The sequence below is a fragment of the Podarcis bocagei genome, assembly GCF_964188305.1.
Source record: "Podarcis bocagei genome assembly, chromosome: 8".
NCBI classification, from domain to species: Eukaryota; Metazoa; Chordata; class Lepidosauria; order Squamata; family Lacertidae; genus Podarcis; species Podarcis bocagei.
This window is the reverse complement of record NC_138133.1, coordinates 26,549,937-26,574,404: the sequence shown is the minus strand read 5'-3', so window position 1 is coordinate 26,574,404 and position 24,468 is coordinate 26,549,937. Positions and strand designations below refer to the sequence as shown.

Below are 24,468 nucleotides of genomic sequence, written 5' to 3'. Positions count from 1 at the left end.
TAGTAAAATGAAGGGATTAAGTAATGCACACATATTGGTATTGTATACATGTCTCAGTCCACTTTTAACTGAAATGGATTTTAGGTGTGGTATGTATGATGCAGATATTATGAATGAGTTAGGTGAAACAGACAAATAAAAAGAAGAAATAATGTGCTTCCTGATACATGACATGGACCCACCTGTATACAGGAGATTTCAACTACTGAACAAAAACAGAATAAATAAATTAGGAACAGAACAATACACTAGAGCAGCTACAATGTCATGTGGAAATCAATTTTAATTACTACTGGAGGAGCACTGTACGATTTGTGATAACTGTGGATGTGAAAAACATATTACACAAAACAATCTCAAACAAACACTGGTAATTCCTGTCAGAAAAAAAGATATATGCCAGGCTAGATTTACATGGCAATTAAAATATTCTCTTCAAAAAGTCAGGAGCAGGTTCAAAACAACTCAAAGTGTTTAAACAGGTCAATAGGAAACAAGGGGAGGGGGGAAAGAATACGCTATACTTACAAGAAAATAGGAAGTAAAGAACACTGGGAAGAATACAGGGAGATGCTAAAACAGATAAAGAAGGGTATTAGAAATGCAAAGCAAATCCTCTGAAATATACATTGCTACAGATGCTTTAAAAAAACAATATTTCCAGTGATATTAAGAGGAGGGGGAATTAAGGCACAAAAACATGAGGAAGAAATGGAGTATCCTTTTGCAGAACAGGATAAAAACTGGAATGCTGTAGCAAATGAGCTCCCCCAATACATTGACCATCACACACCAATTACTGTTCTCCTATATGGGTATCATTTCCCTAGAGCAGTGTTAGAAACTCAGATATATAAGCTAGGCACCAAATGGCTCCTTAAACCAGGGTTCGTGTCGCCAAAACAGAATGCCTTTTGGGGGGCCACTTGGCTCGAAAGTCTTTTTTTCCAATACGACTTTTTGGTTCCCAATTTTTTTTCTGATAAAATGTGAATGGAATTAACTCTACAGGGTGTGTTGCTAGCATGAGACAACAGCCAAGATCCAATGATCCTGAGGCATGCACCTCCAGATAGTGGAGATGTCAGGTGATATCCTGGTGCCTGGGCATCTCCACTTGGTTGCAAACAGTGCTTTTTTCTAGGGGTTACGCGGGGGGTACGCATACCCCTAAACATTTCGTGAATCTAAGTTTGGCCTCACTGAGGGGCAGTACTTCAATATCAGTAGGGAAATGAGAGTAGCCCAAACATTTTTTAAAAAGAAAAAAAAGCACTGATTGCAAGTGATTGATAGTCAGGTTCAAAATGCTCCTGGTGAATTTCAAACGATGCCCTAGAGGAAAGACTATGTTCACCAGCACCCCGTGATGAATGCATGTATAAAATGGGAAGCTCCAGCTGTCTTACAAAGTCATAATGTGTGAAGTAGTTCTTATCTGAGCCTCAAACAGCTCTGTCACCGTAAATTCCAGTGGGAATGAGGGCAGACTGGGTAGGAATATGAAGATGCAGGTGGACCCCCTCTCTCCCTGCAATGGTGCCATCATGCACTGCCTGCATGTATGTACACCTGTGCACGCACACTGCTGCTGAGGCAGAGGAAATAACAGCACCTTATTGCGGCATAGGAGACACCTCCACATATGCCTGGGTTTGGCTAGCTCATGCCTTTAATTGCCCTTGAGGACTGCCATTACTGTAAAAAGAACAAACCGCAGCAAAACCCACTGATCGAGACAAAAAGTATTGCAATCTTATATCTTCCATATAAAAACACGATAACACATTTCAAGTTAAGTCAGGAAGATATTCATGCCCTTTGACCCAAGAATGGTGAGTGAGAGACAAGGATTATCAAAATACACACCCCAGCATGTTTTTTTATGCCTCACTCTTAGGGTGTGTTTTCTGAAAACTTGGGCTGAATCATTATTATTTTTTTAATGGTTCAAAACTGAGCAGCCACAAACTCTTCTACAGACCCCCCCCCCTCAATTTAGCCATGGCTAAAATCTGCCTCTGCACTTTATTCAGATGCAAATCCAGCTGAGTTCAATGCGGCTTACACCCAAAAAAGTGAGCACGGGATTGTAGCAAAAGGGCTGAAGTTTGAGACAAAGAGATCTTAGCAGCAAATTGTACATTCTCTTTTCTCAGGGTATTATGCATAATGATAAACAGCTTGGTCTCACTGATGCCACTTTCAGCAAAAGAATGCTTAATAGCACACTGCTGAGGTGAGGCTTGAGGGTGCATTACTACAAGCTAAAACTTTGGGTGGAAAGACAGACAAGGCCACTATTTTGCTTTCTCCTCTTTTGTTCCTTTCGCAACTAAAGAATAAAGGGATTGTCTAGATCCTAGAAAGACAGTTGCTATTTACTAGCATAATACAGAGAAATACAACATGGAACGAAAAGTATTATAACAATCTCACGTGGATTTTGACGGAAACGTATTACAAAGGAGCCTCGAAATACTACTTCAGCAGCGACAGTAACTGAAGAAGACAAATGGAGCAGGAGTGAGCACTGATTTACTAACCTCTTGCAAAGGAAGCTGTTAATCTGTGCACAAATCCTACACAGGATCCTCCCCCCTCTTGTATGTTTTCAACTATCATCAACCCCCAGCTGTTTTTCCCTGCTGTGAGGGAAAAGATATAGGTACCCCTCCAAGATAAAAGCACTTGGGTATGGAGAGCGGAGGAAGGGAGAAGAAATTTTTGAACAGATAACCTGTTGGAAAGGGAAGAAGCCCCTCCTCAGTGTTCATCTTCCACGGTTGCATTTAATAAAAGGGGGAAGAATGGGTAGAAACTATACCCAAGTGAGCATCAATGGTGTTTTGGCCCTAAGTAACACCACCCAATTCAATTTGGGGTATCGCATACCCAGTCAATTTTCTTATATTAACTCTCATATTCACCAACTTGCTTAATTAAAGGGACGGTTTCTGAAAAAAATATGAAACCTGCTGGCTGTTTAAACCTCCATCTGTGATCACTTCTAATATATATTTGCTTTAACTTACTGTTGAAGCAGATTTTTACAAGGAACCTTGGGAAGGACATGTGCATGGAAAACTTTATTCTAGAGGGAAGAATACATTTTCATTACATTGTTTAAAAAGCAGTAATTGAAAAATGTATTCTGTAACTTTACTATTCCATAACAATAACTTTCATCTTTGGCATTGCCCCATTCTGTGTCTCAACATTCTGAAAAGCGTATTTTCTGACTTCTAACCTACCCTGTTAAATCTTCTTTAACAATAGCCAGAAGCAATTTTTTCTACAGATATTGTTTATTCATATATTTACACCTGAGTTTGGATGTAGGGAACCCAGATCTTACAGCATGGTCATCTCAAGAGGGGCTTTCCCCCCACAACAGTGCAGCACTCTGGAGTCCAAGGCATCTCTCCCAGCCTGCCTTCAGCCAGCCTGCCCAAAATGGATCTCTCTCTCCTGCTTCTCCTTCTTCCAAGCACACCTTGCTAAAGACATTCTTTTCTGTCACCTCATACACACCCCATCACTTTGGCAGCCTCTGTCTGCCTAGGCCCAATATTCCTCTTAGATGGGCCATCAAGATGGGCTTTTGTCATGTTAACACATCTATCCCAGGTGAAACTCATGCTTGGAAAGGAAGCTTAGCCTGTATTTTCCAACTGGCCTGCAAGCTTCCCTTCAATAATCAAAATCCTACCATTTATTAATTTCTAGGGTTAAGGGAGTTCCCCACCCCCCCAAAAAACCTTATAACAACACACTCAGTTTTTGCCTTGTTGGACTTCATACATACTCTGTAAAGAAGATCTCTTGATTTACTCATCAAAACCCTCAATTCCAGAGCCCAGGAAACCTTATTATGCATGCTCACTGTGAGCAGAATTATGTAAGTGGAACAGCATTAGCATAATTCAATCAAATTTATTTGATGCAGTGGAAGAGGAAGTCATCTTGAATGGCTAGGTAAGTACAGCATCATATAGATTTCCCATGTTGTCTGAGATACGTGTTGAATTCCACACAATTATACCTACTTCTATAGAGATAATGGGAATAAATAAATAACAAATAGGCCATGGGGCAGCCAATATGGTGCTCTGCAGATGTTGTTAACCTTCAACTCCTAATGGGCCCAGCCAGCATAGTCAATGGTCCCAGATGATGGGAGTTGTAGCCCAACATTATCTACAGAGAACCATGTACTCCTGTACTGTAATGACATTCCATCATCTATTTCCCAATTTCCAACCCCTGCTTCATATTACTGGCTATCAAAGAAAATGCACATGACACAAAGATATTCACTTCCATAAATACATGTTACAGAGGGAAGAGGGAAAACATGACACATGGTTATCATTTTTAGATTCGGCACCATGTTAATTGTCTTATCTAGTTCCAACCTATGGATCAATACACTAAAGACCTAATACGACTAACATGAACATTTTCAAGATTATCAGATGAAATTGCTTGCCATGGAATAAAACCAAACAAAGGCTCAAGGAGGAGAGAACTGACACAGACTAATTAAATCAGTTTTGTTTCATTTCTCCATAGAGGATACTGGAAAGATACCCGTCACAATTGCTTTGTATATAAGAAGTCAGAACAATATTCTCAAATCCATACTGCAATCTAAGGGGTTTTATGGCAAATGGAAAAAAGTTGTGGAAGTTGCAAGACCAACTGATATTCAGCAGGTTTTCTGGAAACTATATTGCTGCTATGAAGGTAAACACAGATACTGCAATAAAAGCCATTACTGAAAGTGTAATCAACACTTTCTTGGAAGCCTATTTTGAGAAAAAGACTTTGAAGTCAAAAAGTCCAGTTTGGGAACCAATATAAAGGTGCAAACTAGGACACATTATTAATCTTAAACATAGCTGATTAGAAAATCAATACAAAACCATTTAGTTTGTGACAGTCTCATCATCTCTCAATAATAATTTGAATCTCGGCTCACTATATTAGTTGTAGAGCAGGGACTGAAATGCCTTCCCTGTTCCAAAAAATAAAATAAATGGAGAAGCTAAAATTCTAAAGGGTTTCAGTGTATAAACCAGAAAACCCAGGAGACCTGCAATTAAATGTGTTGATGGGAAAAGGTATTATAAGGTATTTTACCACCTCACAGTGCAAACAGCAGCTGTGGGAGGTTTCTGATCACGAAAATGGTACCTCAACTGAGGGCTGCAAACCCCTGCTGAAATGAATTAGTAACCCCTTGCATAAACATTTCAATTAACACATCAAATACAGAAATAATGAATATCCATCACAATATCCTGCATAGGGTGACGTTTTAGTTCCCAGATCCTCCCACTTTTGTTGAAGTTTAAACAGTTCTGGCCTTTGCCATCAGAAAAATCTGATGAGTTTTATGGTCAGTTTATCAGTTCAAGAAAAAGCCTCTGTCTTACAACTCCCATGATTTCTCCTGAGATAGGTATGAACAACTGCAAGGACTCACTTCTAAGGAGACATGATTGGGGTTGCAGCTTTAGCCACAAACATGCAGATTAAATGTGAATATCTTTTATATGGGTAAAAACAATAATCTCGAAGCAAGAATAACTTTTTGTTTGTTTGTCTATTATGCCCACACATGCTATTTCAGCTATTGTCATAGAAGAGCTCCTCCTTTTCTTGGAAGTCGCAGGGCTCTTGATGAGGGAGCTGCTACTAGCTGTGAGAAGCAGCAGTTCCTGGCAGAGACACAGCGAGGATGGGGGCCATTAAACCGACAGCGCTGCTAGGTAACTCCCATCTAGTTGCAGCTGACCTGAGATCACAAGAGAAAAAGCCTTTCTGCTCTGTGGGGAAGGAAAAGGCTAGAAGGAACGAAGGAAAGATGGGGCTAGGAGAATGGAAAATAAAATAAAATTCAGAACAAAACTTGCTGGAATTCTCTTTAGATGATAACGCTTTTTTCATTTAAAAGCCACTTAAATGGCCAATGGCCACTGGCTAGTCTCAGGATGCTCCACCAGATGCAGAATATCCACCAGAAAGTAAGATTTAAACCCTGAAACATCAGTACTATAATATCTGCACTGGCTTCCCAGTACTTTCCGAGCACAATTCAACAACACCTTGGTTTTGGCCAATAAAGCCACCAACTATGGCCTCTACATAGGTAAGAGACAGCATCCTCAAGATGTTATATTTTGTTTTGTGGTGATTTTTAAGATCAACCAACAGGAAACTTGTTGGCTCTACTATATTCAAATCCATATTGAAAGGTTCTCAGTGGATGCTCCAGGATTGTGTGAGTTCTGAAGAATCAAACTCCAAATAACTCTAGGATAAATACCTTCTGGAAGCACTGTAACACTTCCCTGTTTGCGTTAAATTCTAACAACCGGGCCAAGAACTGGAATAATTTTAATTGATGGTTCATTTCTCACACATACACTCCCCTGAAACTTTTTGACACCTGCCGTGAGTTCTTAGGAAGAGCCAGGAAAGAAATTTAAATAAACAAAATAAGTCTTATGAATATTATATTGCCAAAATCCTTGAGCTAACATCAGTACAATTCTCAGCCGGGGGAAACTGCAATCCTTAATACAGGGTACCGTACTTTTTGCTCTATAAGACTCACTTTGTCCCTCCTAAAAAGTAAGGGGAAATGTGTGTGCGTCTTATGGAGCGAATGTAGGCTGCGCAGCTATCACAGAAGCCAGAACAGCAAGAGGGATTGCTGCTTTCACTGCACAGCGATCCCTCTTGCTGTTCTGGCTTCTGAGATTCAGAATATTTTTTTCCTTGTCTTCCTCCTCCAAAAACTAGGTGCGTCTTATGGTCTGGTGCGTCTTATAGAGCGAAAAATACGGTAATTAATTGTGTTCCTTTCCTAACTAACTAGGGAATGAAGAGAATTTGCAGACTGCGTGAAAGTAAGAATAAGGAGGCAAGGAGCTGCTCTGGGTCTGCTTTGTAATAATATGTTTTCCTGACCTCCCCTCTTTTATTGTTTGGTTTAAGGATTAACTTTGTTTTGCTTAAAGATTACACGGCTCTAATTTTGAAGAGTAAAAAGCATGCAAGACAGAATAATACAATTCAAAATAACAAAACAAAAAATAAAAAATCCAGAAAGCCTAAAATGACATTAGCTGAAATCTGCTGCCACTTCCATCTATTTTGCTTCTCCAGTTCAGATATTTAATACGCAGTCACGGGATGCCAACTGGCACACTTCCTTGCTATTCCTTTGCTTCTCTCTCCCTTTCCACATTACTTCCTTATCTTGCCTGTTGGACTTATCTTTCCTCTTTGCCATCCCCACACCTCATTATTTTATGTGCCTTTTCTTCCTCCCTCCCTCCCATTTCTATCTGTGTCCTTCATACTTTGCATACTGCACAATTCTCCTGATCCTTCCAAGGGTGCACAGAGCCCAGAAATGGACTCACATTGCCTAAAAGGTGGTACAGCTCCCTTCTCAGGTGCAAGAATCTCTAAACCTTTTGGGACTTGAAAATCTGTAGCAGAAAGTTACATACTATTAATCCACATCAATGCATTTTAGACTTGCTTGGACGCCGAAAGATAATTTTAAAATAATATATAAAAATGATGCTTCTAAGATAACAGCTTTTAATGTTACCTGTCTGTTCCAGAATACCCAACTATGGCTTATTCTCCCACTCTGCCACAGTTTTATTGTTGCATGTTTGTTTCAGAACAACCATCTCAGGATTATTGTTGTTTTTTCAGTTTTATTTTATTTTTAAAAATTTATTAGGTTTTCCACAATAATAACAAAAACCACAAAGCAGAATAACACACAAAAACAGAAAAAGGAAAAGAAAAAAGAAAAATACATCAATGAACGAAAGAAAAAAAAGGAACAATAAACAGATAAACAATAACAACAAACTTAATTCTTTACAAATCCAACCTTTTAAACATCTTGGTTGACTTACTCTAGTCCCTCCCTTCTGAGTTTCCTTGTAGTTGAAAGTAACAGGTTCCAATATCATTATTGAACTAAAACAATTTCCAATTATAGTCCATCTTATTCACATTTCTTAATATTCTAAATCCCATTTATTTAATTATAACTTAGTTTAATCCTAGGCCTATTTGTTTCTTTCAAGTAATTTCTAATCTTTTATATTACAAAGGTTTTTTTTTTCAGTTTTAAGGGATAATCTACTTTCGACAGCTCTGAATTCTCATTTCCCTTTCTCAACAGAATAGACTTGTTTTTTTAATTGTTTAAACCAATTCATGAACCAAGAACCTGTACATTGACCACTAATAACGAAACATATGTTGTAGATATTTTTCCACATTTATTATGTTATTTTTGTGATATACAAATGACATGAGAAAACTTGGTATACTTGTTTGTATGGCATTATTATTGCTTATAAAACCCAATTAAAAAATAACAACAAAAAACAGGTTATGACCTTTTTTAAGGGGGGAGCACCCAGCTGATACTTGCTGAGCTTTTTAAAGGGCCAATTGCCCCCTAAAAAAGCTTCTCTTCTTACACCGCCACACACTACCGTGCCGCACTAATCACCATGCCGCCTCTGCCATGCAACACAAAACTCTGTGCCGACTGCAGCCCAGAGTAACATGCCACTGTGCCACAATGCTACAGAGGTGCCAGAACTCATCAAAGAGGTGCCAGAACTCAGTTCCAGCTGAAAAAAAGCCCTGTTTAAGAGGAACTAATCTAAGAGAGGTGAGAAGCAGGAGCAGATATTGCAGTCCTAAGCAAAAAAAAGCTGAAGGTCTCCAAGCTCTTACAATTACAGCTGGGACCATGTGCAGATGTAGTATACACAAGACCTAGTTGGAAATTCCTTTTTAAAAAACCCCAAGATGAAGGAAATAATCCAGCACACAAGCCCCAATGGTCACATGCTGTCGAACAGGTGGTGGGTACCTTCCAATGACGGTGCCATGAAACAAGAGCTTGAAATATTGAACACGGCGAACAAGGAATATAAAAGTTCTCGTCACACTTAACATTCCTTTAATTGCAACCCCACCTCCCTAAACAATTGAAAGACAGTCAACTCCTCATCCTGAAAAGCAGGAAATGTGTTCCCTCTGTAACAACTGGGTGAGAAATTTTGCTGTGTTTCACATAAAACACTGCCCACAACCAGTGTTCCACAAGGTCTTTCTTGAGCAGTAGCCAGCCATTGTTTGTAGCTTTCTCTAGGTACTCTGGCACATACAGCAAACCCAGGAGGCACAAAGCCTTAGTTCTTTCACTTTCTGTCCTTCTAGGTTCTCTGCAATTAGTATAGAATAAAGAGAAAGCACTGGATTTATGGCACTGGCCCCAAACAAACTAATTTAGAGCTCTTCTGCCAGTGTGGCTTTCTGTTTCATTATCATGCCTCTGTAAGGATAAACACCTCCCACTGTTCTTTCCCCCATCCTTTCCCCTCACCTCCAGAAGATGCAAAATATATTGCTCATGGTCCAAAGGGCAACAAGCTGAGAATCTAGAGTTGCCAGAAGATAAGAGAGGCGGCCAATTCATTAAAAACAAATGAACGGAAAAGGCACAATACACAGTTGAGAATGTGCTCAAACACACCACTACAGAGGGCTTATTGCAGAGTCAAGGTTGTGAAAAATATAAATAACCAGTTCCTGGCACATGGGGGTTGCAGGATGCAACTATCTTTTCTTCCCACCATGTGCTCCTTAGAGTGGGAAATCGCCAACTCTGAGTTTTTACTTCTACTTCTTGAGTCGTAATCCCAACCAGTTGCCATTTCTCAATGGCTCCCAACACTTGATTTCCAGGCAGGGTTCAGTCCTAGCACCTCTCAATTTAAAACTCCCTAGAAGATTGGGGACGTGGGTGGTGCTGTGGTCTAAACCACTGAGCCTCGGGCTTGCCGATCAGAAGGTTGGCGGTTTGAATCCCCGTGACTGGGTGAGCTCCCGTTGTTCTGTCCCAGCTCCTGCCAACCTAGCAGTTCAAAAGCACACCAAAGTGCAAGTAGATAAATAGGTAAGGTAAATGGTGTTTCCGTGCGCTGCTCTGATTTCGCCAGAAGCGACTTAGACCCAGAAAAACTGTCTGCAGACAAACATCGGCTCCCTCAGCCAGTAAAGCGAGATGAGTGCCGCACCCCAGAGTCGTTCGCAACTGGACTTAACTGTTAGGGGTCCTATACCTTTTAGAAGAATGGCTGGATGTGAGGGCGATCTGGCTGCGACATCTGTCACCCCATTGATCGCCAATGTTGATTTGGCTGATCGGCTGGCTAGGCGGGTGTCCCCTTCCTCCCTCACCGCTCCATGTGCGTCCCTCCCGAAGCTGCGCGCTCGGTGGAAGTGGATGACCATCCTAGATAGAAGGAGTATACCGTTCTTCGGTCAAGGGTATACAATAGCTGCCCTGCCCTGCTAGAACCTCCAAAGAAGCTCAAGGTCCGTTTGTAGAAGAATGGCATGCAAGGTATAAAACCAGAAAACACATCGGGAACAAAATCTCTTCCCTCACTTGCATACTTGGATCTCTTTCAAACTGATTCTGGGCTTCCCCAGACTGGTGTTTTATTGCAGATGTACTTGACACAGCAGTGCATTAGTGGTGGGTTTATTTTGCTTTATTAGTTGTCCTGAGATGCTTCTCCAAGGCTACCACATTATTGCTGCCTAGAAGACAGCCCCCACCCCGAAAGTGGTATGAAGTTACAGGATTTCAGCAAGAAATGAAGAGGTATGACCGCCCCAAAACATTTGCAGGCACAAATAATCATGAATGTGCAATAAAAAGGACATGGTTGGGGCTTTCCTAGAAATACCCAACTGGCTTCTACACTTCACAAACATTTTTTACCCAGGGTGAACACACTACACGAAATGGCAAGAAAACAAGAAACCTTTCAAGTGAAAATTATATTTAATGAAAACCGAAACTCTTCCTTCTTTGATTGAGATAAGGGAAAATGTTAGAAACAGAAAGACCAGTAGCAGATTTTGCTCTGTTCTCTGGAAGTCCTTGATCCCCAAACTTGGTACTGATTTTTATGACTTGCTCAGGAGTCATCATCTATTTTGAAAACATTTCCTTGTATTTCCTAAGAAATGTTTTGCTACATGCCCTTGCGCATTCTGCTATTTACCAAATAAAATTCCTATGTTGTTCTCAATCTTTCTTAAATACTTGATGGAAACTATGTTTCATGAAATTTTCATTCCATTTACAAGCAAGAGACATATAGGCAGCTGTGTCATTTTTTTTGGGGGGGGGGGACCCAAAGCAGCAGCACCCATATCTTAATAGGAATGCCACACAATAATAAACTAGTCTTTGAATCTCACAGTACTCTCTTTCAGGTTGAAAATTAAAAAGAAAAAAGGGTGAATAAAGATCAAGAGGGAAGCCCATCTGCAATACATGACAGTCTTAGGTTGGAAATTCAGAAACCTCTTTGCAAACTAAGGGTTTGGGAGACCCAAGTAGTTACACAAGAGCTATGGCTTCTCCCTTTGAAAATATTGTTATGAATGCTGGCATAGCCATACCTTCTGTCACGCAAATTGCCTGATAGATGGCACACGGCCCTCGGGAAATATATCTTTATAAAGCCTGATTTTTTCAGGATGGGCCGCTGATATTTTCACAAGGGGAGAGGCTCTGGAAATGTAGCAGAGCTGTGGGGCTGCTCTGAGGTCAGTGTGTGAACAGCAGCTTTTATTTTAGGAAGCGGTGCAAAGAAGGGGTGGTAACATTTCAGCAGAAGGCACCTAAGGGCATGCAGATCCCTTTGGGAATCTGATGTGGGGCAATGAGTTTACTTCATGCTAGGAGTGCTAGCCTCTTTGCTTCTACCTGTATTCTCTTTGTAACTAAACACAATTATTACCAAAAAATCACACTTTTGAGGATCAGATGGAGGAACCCCAAAAGGAAGCCAAACCTTGCTAAGTTCTGAATCTAGATTACCCTGTTGTTCCACACTCCCCAGGGAAGTGGGGAGTGTGGAACAACAGGATTCAGATCACTACACATGGAAATAATATGGTGGTTTTTTTTGGGGGGGGGTTTACAGGGTTGTTCGTGTGGGAGAGCTCTGTGTGCGCACACTGGTCAAAAACATTGGATAGTGAGAGGCATGGCTGCTGTGTGTACCAATGGTCAGAGTTGGCCCCCACAACCATTTGCATGCATTATTAGGTGGGACTTGATATAACATAAAAGCCAGATGCGACTTAATCTAGCACTGATCAGATCTCTTACAGGACAGAGAGTAGGTGAAACAGATAATCTGGAAGCCCTCATATTAGCAAGGCTGAGGATTAATGTTAGATGACAGGATAGGCATACAGTTGACCGAAACCAAACTGGGTAGATTGGGGAACATGTTTTCTCCAGGAAAAAAGTGTCATGGATATTCTACCACCGACTGGTAAGATTTTGGCTATGGCTATTTCTAGTTGAGCAGTGAAGTTCAAGGAATCCTTGCTGGAAAATACCGTATTTTTCGCTCTATAACACGCACCCGACCATAACACGCATGTAGTTTTTAGAGGAGGAAAATCTGTAGGCATGCCACCCATAGGCATTTCCTCCATAACACGCACAGACATTTCCCCTTACTTTCTAGGAGAAAAAAAGTGAGTGTTATGGTGCAAAAAATACGGTACTTTTATTTGTAGAGCTTACTGAATGTGGGGTGGGGTGAGGAAGAAGAAGAAGAAGAAGAGTTTGGATTTGATATCCCGCTTTATCACTACCCGAAGGAGTCTCAAAGCGGCCAACAATCTCCTTTTCCCTTCCTCCCCCACAACAAACACTCTGTGAGGTGAGTGTGGCTGAGAGACTTCAGAGAAGTGTGACTAGCCCAAGGTCACCCAGCAGCTGCATGTGGAGGAGCAGAGACGCGAACCCAGTTCACCAGATTACGAGTCTATCGCTCTTAACCACTACACCACACCACACAAGGACTGTTTCTTCCTTTTGGTTGTTTGCATACTTGTATCTGAAAACCTAACAAACACTTTTTTCTTTTTAAGGAATCCGATACGGAAAGCAACATTTGGTATTTGCCAAATCAACCAGCAAATAAATAAATAAATATAGGCAGCTGAGCTTGTGTCCTTTATAAGGGCAGGAGAACATTTTTTTAAATAAAATACACTTGTTCTTATAAAAGATTAAACTAACCTTGTAAAAAATAAAAATGCAGGCATGTATTTATTTATTTTTTTACGTTCTATGTTTACTTACTTTCTAAATCAGAATATTATTAGTATATATTTATTTATACCCCACCTTTTTCCTCGATGGAACTCGAGGCTAGCATTTGTTGGTTTACAGAAAGGCAGAGGTTCATCCAGGCGTCACACTTATCTGGGACCTCCACCTTTTAACCTGAAGTCTACCGAAAACCACCAGTGGCAAGGGAAGTGTACTTTGTTCTAATGGGTGAGAGATGAGTTGCTATTCAAAACAGGCTCTGAAGCCAAGTACTCGCAGCCTCCTTTAAAACAGCCACTCTAATTAGCACTGGTTGGTAAAGAGAAAGCTATGCTTGCTGCAGCAGCTATCTAATGCACACCAAGTTCAAGCATGGGATACTTACATTCCTTCCAACCCTGTATAAACGTAAACAGCCCATGCAGAAACTTTGCAAGAGAACAGGCCCACAGTTGCCACAAGCCAATATAAGAATCTGCACAAAACTCTGAACTTCTGCATCCCAACAGGAGCGAAGTACAGGAAGGAGAGCAGCTAAGGACACAGGAGCTCTGATTCCAAAAAGGATTTGCAATTTGATATTAGTCCAAAGAGAAAAGTAACCACCAAAGTTCCTAGCCGATCTTTACAACTGATTATTATACGGCTAACAAAATAAGTTATATCACCACATTCCCCACCCCCACCCCCGGTTATAGTAGCCACACAAAAAATGTGCCATGCACGCCAAACAGAATTTTCATACAATTTCCACTCTTAGTGGTTATAGAAACCACTTTAAAATACATAGCGAAATTAAGTTTTGCCTTATGCAACTTCCAGTTGACAAACATATACAATGGATAACATGCTTCTGGTCATAAGCAAAGCAAAGCAAATAGCTATCATATGTATTTACACAAAGAAGCCAACTTAAAAATATGTATTATTTTCTGAAATTTAGTTTTCATCTTTGTCAATACGGTTTGGTGTTTAAGCATGACTTGCTACTGAGAAATGTAGCTATGCTTGTATATATTTTCAGGGAAATGTTTGAAAATTTGCACTTAAGTTTCCTGATGAGCTCAGAACCTCCCTCCCTGCTTTCTTTTCCATGTTAGCCACTTTATTTCCTCATAGAGTCTGAAGGGACCCGCAAGCGCTATCTAGTCCAACCCCCTGAATTTGAAAATTCTTTTGAACGTAAGCAAGCGAAATGTGATGGAAGGCAAAATCCGTATTCTTTGCCGTATTCTCATTATTTACTTACTGTTGCAGAATGAAACTAGCTGTGGCTATAACCAGAGGTAAATTTAAGAGAAGATCAGCACTATGTTTTCACTGCACTGTGGGTGGCAGCAATTAATTCATGCATGCCTCTCCGCTGCTGGAGAATGAACTGTGTCCAGGGCAGAATATCTCCAGTTTTGTTATCGGTAGTGCTGATAACACCAAGGTTGCAGGTTCGATCCCAATATGGGAAAGCTACATATTCCTGCTAGATGACCCTTAGGGTCTCTCCCACCTCTACAATTCTCTAATTGTATTACACTAAGCCAAGTTCCATACCAACAAGTTAAAAGCTCATTTCAAATGTATTTATCAGTGTACACGCCCCTTTCAAAGTAGGCTTTATTCTTCTCGGCTAGCAAATTATTTAGTTAACCTAGTAACTGCAGCTGTTGCAGTTCATGATTTCTGCTGCATTGATACAAAACATATTCCTAAACCTAAAATGAGTTTCCCCACCATTTCGTCCCAACCTACCCTTATTACTTTCTCATATACTTGAATGCTAACAAACAGTACAGCTTCTGTGAGGGCAGTTGATCAAAAAAGTAAAATATGCTTCAGAGAGATCAATATTGTGCCAATGCAGATCTCCAGGAGCTTACAATACCATGCCATGATCATCATAAGATCATTTCTAGACGTGCAAAGGAAATAATAAGGCCTTACAGTGCTAAAAATTCCCATCATGTTTGCTCAGCTGGCATTTATATTTCTCCACTGGAAAGAAATCATATAGAGTCAGGAGAGTTGAATTTCTATCTATTATGGCTTGACAGTGATAGATGTGATTATTACAAGTGTCTTTTGTAACATGGGTTTTCCATTTAGTAGCATGGAGAAGTGTGCCCATTTTGTTTTAAGAGGGATTACACAGATACATTCATTTGAGCTTATCCAAGCTCCACGAGAGTCCCAAACAGATCAGTTGCTAGGGAAGCTTTGCATATGATTGTTAGTTATTACACAATTGACTGAGCTGCAGTTGTTCTCTGGTTAACTAGATGCTGAATTCTGATAAGCCTCCCATCCTTCAGTGGTTCGGCTACCAGGCCTAGGAATCACAGTGAAATCCTCTGCATTGCCCCTGGAACTGCCTGTTTATTGAGGTTCACACTCCTACTAAGCAACCATAGGAAAGTCAACACTATTTAGCACAGGCCCCTTGAACTAATCAGCTGGAGAAATAAGTGGGACAAGGGTAAATATATAGGATGCCCTTGGGTTTGGTGGGAAATATTCTCAACAGAAATATCCTCTCAACTAGTCTTACAGCTTCTTTACAACCTCCCCTCCTGACCGCTGTAGCTTAAACAAAAAAAAGCACCATCATCAACAAAGCTTTGGTGGTTTCCAAGTATATTGTGTTGAGATATGAAATTGTTTAAAATTGACATTATGTGTATATCCCAAGGTGGGAGCACCATCTCTCACACTAAAAACATTTATTTTCCTAGCTTTGTTTTTTGATAGGCAACGCTTTATCACTGAAGATGGAAATCAGGAAGAATCAAACTTTCCAATCAGTGGATTTCATGACTCTGACATTGGTGATAAATCTGTAGGTGATAAATATTCCTTTGATGGGAATGATCAATGGTAAATCAGACTTAAAATGCTGACCTCTTGTGAAGTTGCCTTCAAACATTTGCCCACAGCAGAAACACCCTTTCTGTACCAGCAGTATAGAAGACCTGGCCATTCATCAAAACCAGTATCACTGAAAGGATTTTTGGGGTGTGTATGTGGCAGGATTCCCAGTCACAGAGCACTGCATGTGTACTTATTGTGTTCAAAGAATGTGTGCAAATCAGGAGTGGCACTACTGCCACAATTCCCTCCCTACCCTTTCACTGACCTTATTTTGAACTTTAGAACAGGGCAAGAGAGTTAAGACAATGTGAGAATGTTATTGCATGTTTTTTTTAGAATGCTTTAATGGCATTTTTATTAATGTGTTTGCCTCCCTAGGTTCCTTTGGGAGGAAGGGTGGGATATAGATTGAATGAATGAATGAATTAAAAAATAATACCTCCTCATCCTACTCAAGATTAAAGGTCAACACAGCTTTTTTTTTTTTTTTTTAGTTTCGCTAAGGTCAAGCAACTACACAGTGGACACACAGATTTCCCTTTCTACTTTGACTATACAGTGGTGCCTCGCAAGACGAAAATAATTCGTTCCGCGAGTCTTTTCGTCTTGCGATGTTTTTCGTCTTGCAAAGCACGGTCTGTCGCAACTGCGCCTCTTCAAGCGGCTTTAAGAAAAAAGCGCAAGACGTTTTCGTATTGCGAAGCAAGCCCATAGGGAAATTCGTCTAGCGAAGCAACGCAAAACCGAAAAACCCTTTCGTCTAGCGAGTTTTTCGTCTTGCGGGGCACCACTGTATTGGTTATTTCAGTATAAAGAAGCATACCAAGTAAATCAAGCTATGACAAGAAATATCTGCTATTATGGAACCCATTCCATGGTCAAGTCAGGTTAAGCATAGAGATTAGAAAAGAGGTTATTGAGAGAGAAAATTCTACTATATTCCAAAGTTATCTGGCTAGCTCCAACTTCATCTCCTGTCAAGATAGGAGGAAAGACACACCTCCAAGGCAGCTTCTCTTTATCTTCTAAGTTTGCACATATGGAACATTACAACTTCAAGTGTAAACAATTATTTGACAAGCGCTTTGCATTGGCTTGAACAAGGAAGAAGAGCATCTGCTATGCAAGTTAACAGTCGACTCTGCATTTACCTAACCCAGGCAAAGGCAACCTTCAGCCCTCCAGATGTTTTGGCCTACAACTCCCATGATCCCTGGCTAACAGGACCAGTGGTCAGGGGTGATGAGAATTGTAGTCCAAAACATCTGGAGGGCTGAAGGTTGCCTATGCCTGACCTAACCTGTTGGTTGCTGGAGAAGACTTATGATTTTATCTCAAAGCATAGCTCACTGGAATTCACACATTCTAAGAAAGGAATTTGTGGAACAGTTAAAGAGTATGATATCATATGTCCACATAGCAGGACAAAGATGCTACTGAGGCCTGTCATACGTGCATCTTACTGCTAATTAAGAGCAGCTGATGTAGCCAGCCTGGTGAACTCTTTTCAACCTTAAAAAGAGCATGGATCGTTAATTAATAGTGCTAAATGTCCCTGATTTTTGGAGCACAACATAGAGGAATACTTCTATTTTATTATTATTTCTCATACCTGTATTCCAGCACTATTGAACTCTGCCACAGAACTATTTGAGAGTAAGTATGCAAAGCCAATGACATTAATACCTGTGCAGAGTAAATAAAAGTTATGACAAGTCAGTGAGGAACAGGTTTTATTTTTATTTTGCTACTAAGAATGAGTAAGTTAACTTTGTAGATACCCAGCCCATGGAAAATCTTTTCAAATCAATTTGTGAATTACTTAATGGCACACAGATGTTTTTTGATTAAAAAAGGTGACTTTACTTACATCTTGTTCTTAAGGCACTACAAAATTACAACTGTGTTTCCTTTAACTCAGTAGGTATCTTTTCCTAGCGTTATCCACTTGATTCAAGGCATCAGCAGCCTATCCTCTTGATTCAAGGCCTCACCGGATCATTTTTGAAGTTCTTATAGTAACAATTTACTATTAACAGTATGGCAGTGACAGTAGCAGGAAGCATAGTGGGGAAGAGACAATTACCTGACCTCCTGGCAGGTGACTCTCTGAGACAGAGAGGGGTGAGTTGGTGGGAAGGCCAGCGCAGTGCAACAACAGTGGCAGGAGTGCTGAATCGGCTCCATTGGAGCAGTTGCACTATGCTGACCTCGTCCCCTCTCTGTACACAGCAAAAACTCACTTGCTGGGAGGTCAGGTAAGTGCCTCTGTGCCACTATGCTGTCTACTACTGGGCAATTACCACTCTCAAGCTAGCTGGTTAAAAAGGAAGAGTAAAATTGAATTTTTTTGTTCCTAAGTGGTAGAACACATGCTTTGTATGCAGAAGTTCCAGGTTCGATCTCTGTGACTCTAGGTAGAAGGCTCTCAGAAAGGAAGGCTAGGAAATACTCTTTCTTGGAATTCCTTAACTGCTACTATTGAGAGCAAGCAACACTGGGTTTGATGGACCAGTGCTCTGCGATTTATGTTTTAAGAACTTTTACAGTTCAAGTTTAGATTTAAGCACAACCACAAGGTGGTTTGGTACAGGGTTAGCATATCGGTACAACCGATAGATTAAACATTGTCAACAGACTGGCCAGCTGGTCACCTGCCACGCTTTCATAATTTTTGACCTCGCAATATATGGTGAATCGTGATGTGTGCATGCTATGCAAAAATCACAATGTGGGGAAAACCATAAAGCCAGCCAATGTTTCTCTTGATTCCTGCAGCCCCTGTTAACTCTGCCGGCTAAGCTCTCCCTGCCTCATGCAAGGGGCAGCGAATCACAAAAGCAGGCGCTGGCAAAAATCACGATGCAGGAAAAACCGTGAAGCCTCTACATAGTTCCATCCTTATTTCAGACATCATGGTATATCACAATGTTTAAAACCAGATATTGCCCAGCCCTAGTAGGCAGCAATTCATCTTTTTATTTATTTATTTTAAATGAAGTAATAATTATAAATAAGAATAAAAATGTGCACCCCACCCCCGAGACCATTCCATTATAATTATAACTATCCAAACTCCCCAAATTTCAACACCTCTTGTGATGGTTTGTCCCCTTTCTAACAGTACAAATTCTACAAATATCTTCCATATCTCCTCAAAATCGTTTCTCCTGCATATTCCCCATCTTATCTTAATGGCGCATTAATTTACCATTAACAGATATATCCCACACCTCTTTATACCATTCTTCCATGTTACATTCACCTTGCCCCTTCCACTTCCTAGCTATAATAACTTGTGCAGCTGTCAATAAATTTGTGAGCAAGTCCTTCATAGCCTCCGAACCTTCCACTCCGTCATAAATTGATAATAATTCTACCTCTGGACTTTCAGTCAACTTTAACCCTATGATTTCTGTTGTCCCCTTAAACACCCTTTACCAAAAAGTTTGTACATATCTACACTCCCACCACATGTGAACATAAGACCCAGTTTCCTGGCATTACCCCCAACATAACACCGAATATTCATTGTTTATTTGTTTTAATCTTATTGGTGTTAAGTACTATCTCTATAGTACTTAATTTGAAAAAATGTTTATAAAAAGGGAAAATAAGAAAACATAGTTATAAAAAGGGCAAACCAGTGAAATTTATAAAATATTAGTAGAAATGGAGGATCAACAAGATCAGTTAAGAGGTGTGGGAAAAGGGACAATAGGGCAGATAAATAGTCAAAGATGGGGGGAAATTTGGGAGAAACGCACCCTGAAAACGCGGGTGGCGCTGTGGGCTAAAGCCTCAGCGCCTAGGGTTTGCCGATCGAAAGGTCGGCGGTTCGAATCCCCGCGGCGGGGTGTGCTCCCGCTGCTCGGTCCCAGCGCCTGCCAACCTAGCAGTTCGAAAGCACCTTCGGGTGCAAGTAGATAAATAGGTACCGCTTACCAGCGGGAAGGTAAACGGCGTTCCGTGTGCTGCGCTGGCTCGCCAGATGCAGCTTTGTCACGCTGGCCACGTGACCCGGAAGTGTCTCCGGACAGCGCTGGCCCCCGGCCAATAGATGTGAGATGGGCGCACAAACCCCAGAGTCTGTCAAGACTGGCCCGTTCGGGCAGGGGTACCTTTACCTTTACCTTACTATCTCTATACTAACTTGTAGTAATTTTCTTTTATCCTTATAGACATTTTCAGGGTGCGTTTCTCCCAAATTTCCCCCCATCTTTGACTATTTATCTGCCCTATTGTCCCTTTTCCCACACCTCTTAACTGATCTTGTTGATCCTCCATTTCTACTAATATTTTATAAATTTCACTGGTTTGCCCTTTTTATAACTATGTTTTCTTATTTTCCCTTTTTATAAACATTTTTTCAAATTTTGTGTATTCTTTGCATTTCTTGTTTTCCCTTAACCACTTCTTTGTCCCTTACTTCAGTTGTATACAGTTAAACAAGTTATTTTACTTCCTGTTAGAGCTTCTCTTATTTGTTCTTTGCTTCTCATTTTTTCCACCCATTATTTATTTTAAGTATTTTCTTCTTTTTCAATTTCCTTTTTAAAATTTACTAGGAAATATTCTATCATCACAACCACCATAGTTAGTGGGGAATTTACTGGTATCCAATCGTTTATCTAATACCATGCTGAAATCTCCTGCCATAATCTTGTAGCCCTTTTGAATGTCCTTCATTTCCTTAAACACTTTATCAAAAAACCCATATGATTTCCAATAGGAGCACAAATATTAACATAGTGTTTTCTTCCCCCGCCATTGTTCCTTGGATTTTAATGCATCTTCTCTCAGGATCTTTCTTCATCTTTAGTATACTAAACCCACATCTCTTTGAAATTATAGTTGCTACCCCTCTTGATTGTGAAGTACCATATGCTTTCTCATAATTATTTATACCTCTCAGTTTGATTTCATTAACCCCCTCTTTCATCTGATATGTTTCCTGTATAAATATTATATCTGCTTTATCTTTATTCAGTAATGTTTCTATCTTCCTCCTTTTCATAATTGACCCCAGCCCTTTAAAGTTGAAGGTTGAAATCCTTATTTCATTATCCAGGAGTTGAATGTAGTTCTTAATTTCTGGTCTCCTGTCTTATAACACTTATCTAGCCCATTAACCATCCCATTTAATCCCTTACCCCCGTCCCAACCCCTCCCATACCCATACATTCCAATTTATCTTCCACTCCTCCTATATTTTCTGAGGTATTTCACCTGTCCCATTGTCTTAATTGTCCTCTCAAGGAGGGGGTGGGGCGGCTTCTCCAATCATGGAGCCACAGCAATTCACCTTTTGAATTTCCCCCATTATGGCATCATTTGCTTACAAGGACCCTTTATCTCTACAGCAATCTGTAGAAGCATAGCCAAGCATTTCTTGCTATAATTGCAGGCATCACTAAACCAAGATCAAGGAAAACATGCAGTAAACCAGTAGCAAAGGCCTAGGACTACTTAGTAGATGCCCAAGACCACTGCCTAAGACCACTTAGCTTTACAGCTGTAGGCTGACCCTAGTGTTCCAAGGTTAAAATTTTTGGTGAATTGTCTTTATTTGGAGAAACCCTAGTCATCGTTAACAGTTCTTACAATTTTTAAAGAAGCCGATTTCCTTGTTTAATGCAACATTTTACTGAATGTTAACAAGCTGCATTCCTTCTGTGTGGAATGTCAGTATAATGGTACCCATCTTGTGGGGGTGAAAGTGAAAGGAATTTGCCCTTCAACTACTTTGTCTAAGCAACAGATTTATTTATTTTTTTGCATAAATTTTACAAATAATCAAGCTATAGGAATAGACCTTGGGAAGTAATGCATTTGTGGAAGAACAATCTGGTTTCCAGAGGCTGGCCATTCCACTATTGATCAGTGACTTGTCCTTGAGCACGATATACAAGTAAGCTACATTTTACTTGGCCCTTGTTAACCTTAGAGCAGTTTTAGAATACTATTGTTAGACAAAAACTCTGAGATAATCTTACACAGATAAAACTGTATCATAAACTGATCATAAACTACTGATTTGAGGGTAAAGTGTACCTCTATTGGTCCTCTATCCAATTCAGTTTGTATTTCTTGCAGGATTAAGCAAAGTTATAATTTTGCTCTTCTTATCGAAAGATCATAGTTCAGATGAACTTCCAACCTCCCCATGGTCAACTATAGGAATCTTCCCATCTTGATCCATGTCTATGACACAGTGGTCTTCTCTTATACCCAAAATGGTTCTGAACAAGTTTGCTAGCTGCCCTACAAAACTTTAGCAATAAAAATTCACTTGAATATTAATTATGAAAGAACAAAATGTTGGGGTTTTTTGGCTGCAAGCCGGCTGTTTCTGTATTTTCTTTATCAAACTATTTGTATCCCACTTTTGTGCCAAGGGCCCTTCAATATTAAAATGAGATAACAATTCTGACACATAAGAATGTAATCAAATGAGCAGCAACGCACTACTTAAACCAGCAGAAAGATGATTAGGGAATAAAATCCCTTCTTCATTTTGGGGCTACAAATGTTAGTGAAAACAGTACCAGCACCTGTCACCACATGGAACCAAAGCATGAGTAAATATTTGAGATTTAGTCTCCATAAGCAACAGTTTGCAGTTAATGTTGAGTTTTATCTGCCATTCTGCTGCCAATTTTTTCAGTGTTAAAATATCCTTCTGGGGTTCCTCCTCATAGCCTACTTAAGGTTTAAATATCATAAGTAATGTTTCATCTGCCGATTCTGCCATGTCCCTGGTCGCTCTTCTCCCCATGTCATTAACGCACACATCAGACAGCTCTGCTATACATTTACTTTTCTCCGCTGAGATTTGCACACTAAAGAAGAATCTGGCATACAAGATCTCATGGTATACTGAGAAGCTCAACAAATTAACTGTTCCCTATAGCTCTGATTTTGAACTCATAAAACCAATAGTAATTAATTTAAGGAAGTGTAATGGCCACATGGAGAAGGGTAAATGATTAACAATGTCTTCGCGAGGATCATTATGTCCTTAAGACAGAAGCCGAAAAAACAACTATGTTTTAAAATCAAATTAGCCGACTGCTGAACATCTGGAGTTGGCAATCCTTGTGTGGATATTCACCAGTAGGAAGAAAATACAAGTACAATAGAAGCCACAGATAAATAATTGTGCAGCAGACAGCTGGAACACAGATGGCTGGTTGGGACAACCAACTTGCAGGCAGCCACTTCAAGTCTCTTATCTTACGCATGCTTCACACATTACAGTCCCCATGGGCAGGACAGCAAAATATATTCTTGCATGGTGGCAGCTTCACAGGTGAAACAACAGGCAACAGCAGGTCACCAGGTAATTTGATCATTGCTCAACCCTTTGCTGCCAGATGGAATTCCTTCAGGCTCCTGTCCCTAGAATTCATGCCTCCCTATTCCCAACCATCCAACTTCTAAAGTCCAGCTTCACACCAAATCAAACAGCAAATAGCTACTACAGTAATGGGCTGAACGAGGGTGAACAAACTAAAATGCCACCTAAATAAAATTTCATCTTATAGCACTTCCTGAGAAACTGCGCAACCCAGGAAACTCTGGATTTATCCATTTTAGGTGGGGTCCTAAGGTTTTCAGTTTGCGTATCCTCCTGGATCTGGCTGTGCTCCTGGATTTTCAGTGATAGCTGTGGCCAGGAATGCCTTTAACTAATTTCAACTAGCTTGCATGCCAGCTACGCCCTTTTCTGGATAATAAGGTTCTGCTCTTGAAGACAATGGAAACTTCAGCAGCTCCAGAATGTGTCAAATTAGTTTGTTGTCTAGAGCTGTATGCAGAGAACACCATTTCCATAATAAATTTAAAATGCAGCTTTTGACTTTTAAAACACTAAATGGCTTGTGTCCAGATTAGGGATTGTCTTCGCCCAAATGAACCTCTACAATAAATGTGATCGAGTAATTATGTCTTATTATGAGTCTTGTCAACAACAGAAGCAACATCTACAAACCCTGAATCTTTAGCAGTAGCTCTGTTTTACAGATTTGCTCCCAAAGGATATGTACCATCAGAGAGAGAGAGAGAGAGAGAGATATATATATATATATATATATATATATATATATATATATATATATATATATATATATATATTTTCCAGGCCATTGAGTGACTTTAATTTCTATTTCTATATTTTCTCCTATGTATGATACCCAACTAAGTCTTACTCTCAGTGGACTCATAGAAATGGGTAGATTTTTTCAACATTGATTTAGATTGTTAAATCTCAAAAAGGACCTTCATCAGACAAAAATAGCAACTATATTTAGAAACAATAAAAAGCAGCCAATATATACTAAAGTAGCCAATATATACAATTTCTCAACCTAAGCAATATATTTCTGTTC

The 24,468-nt window shown here is 40.0% G+C and overlaps 1 protein-coding gene across 2 annotated transcripts in view; it reads right to left on the bottom strand.

The window, feature by feature from the left end:
• CDYL (chromodomain Y like) overlaps window positions 1–24,468 on the bottom strand; it is a 93,234-nt gene that overhangs the window by 24,995 nt on the left and 43,771 nt on the right. The window contains exon 3 of one of the 2 annotated variants that reach the window (XM_081206428.1): window positions 529–573. The exons of the other annotated variant lie outside the window; for it this stretch is intronic. Coding sequence (XP_081062554.1) covers window positions 529–573 — 45 coding nt within the window. The remainder of the gene's footprint in view (window positions 1–528; window positions 574–24,468) is intronic. 2 annotated transcript variants of the gene reach the window in all.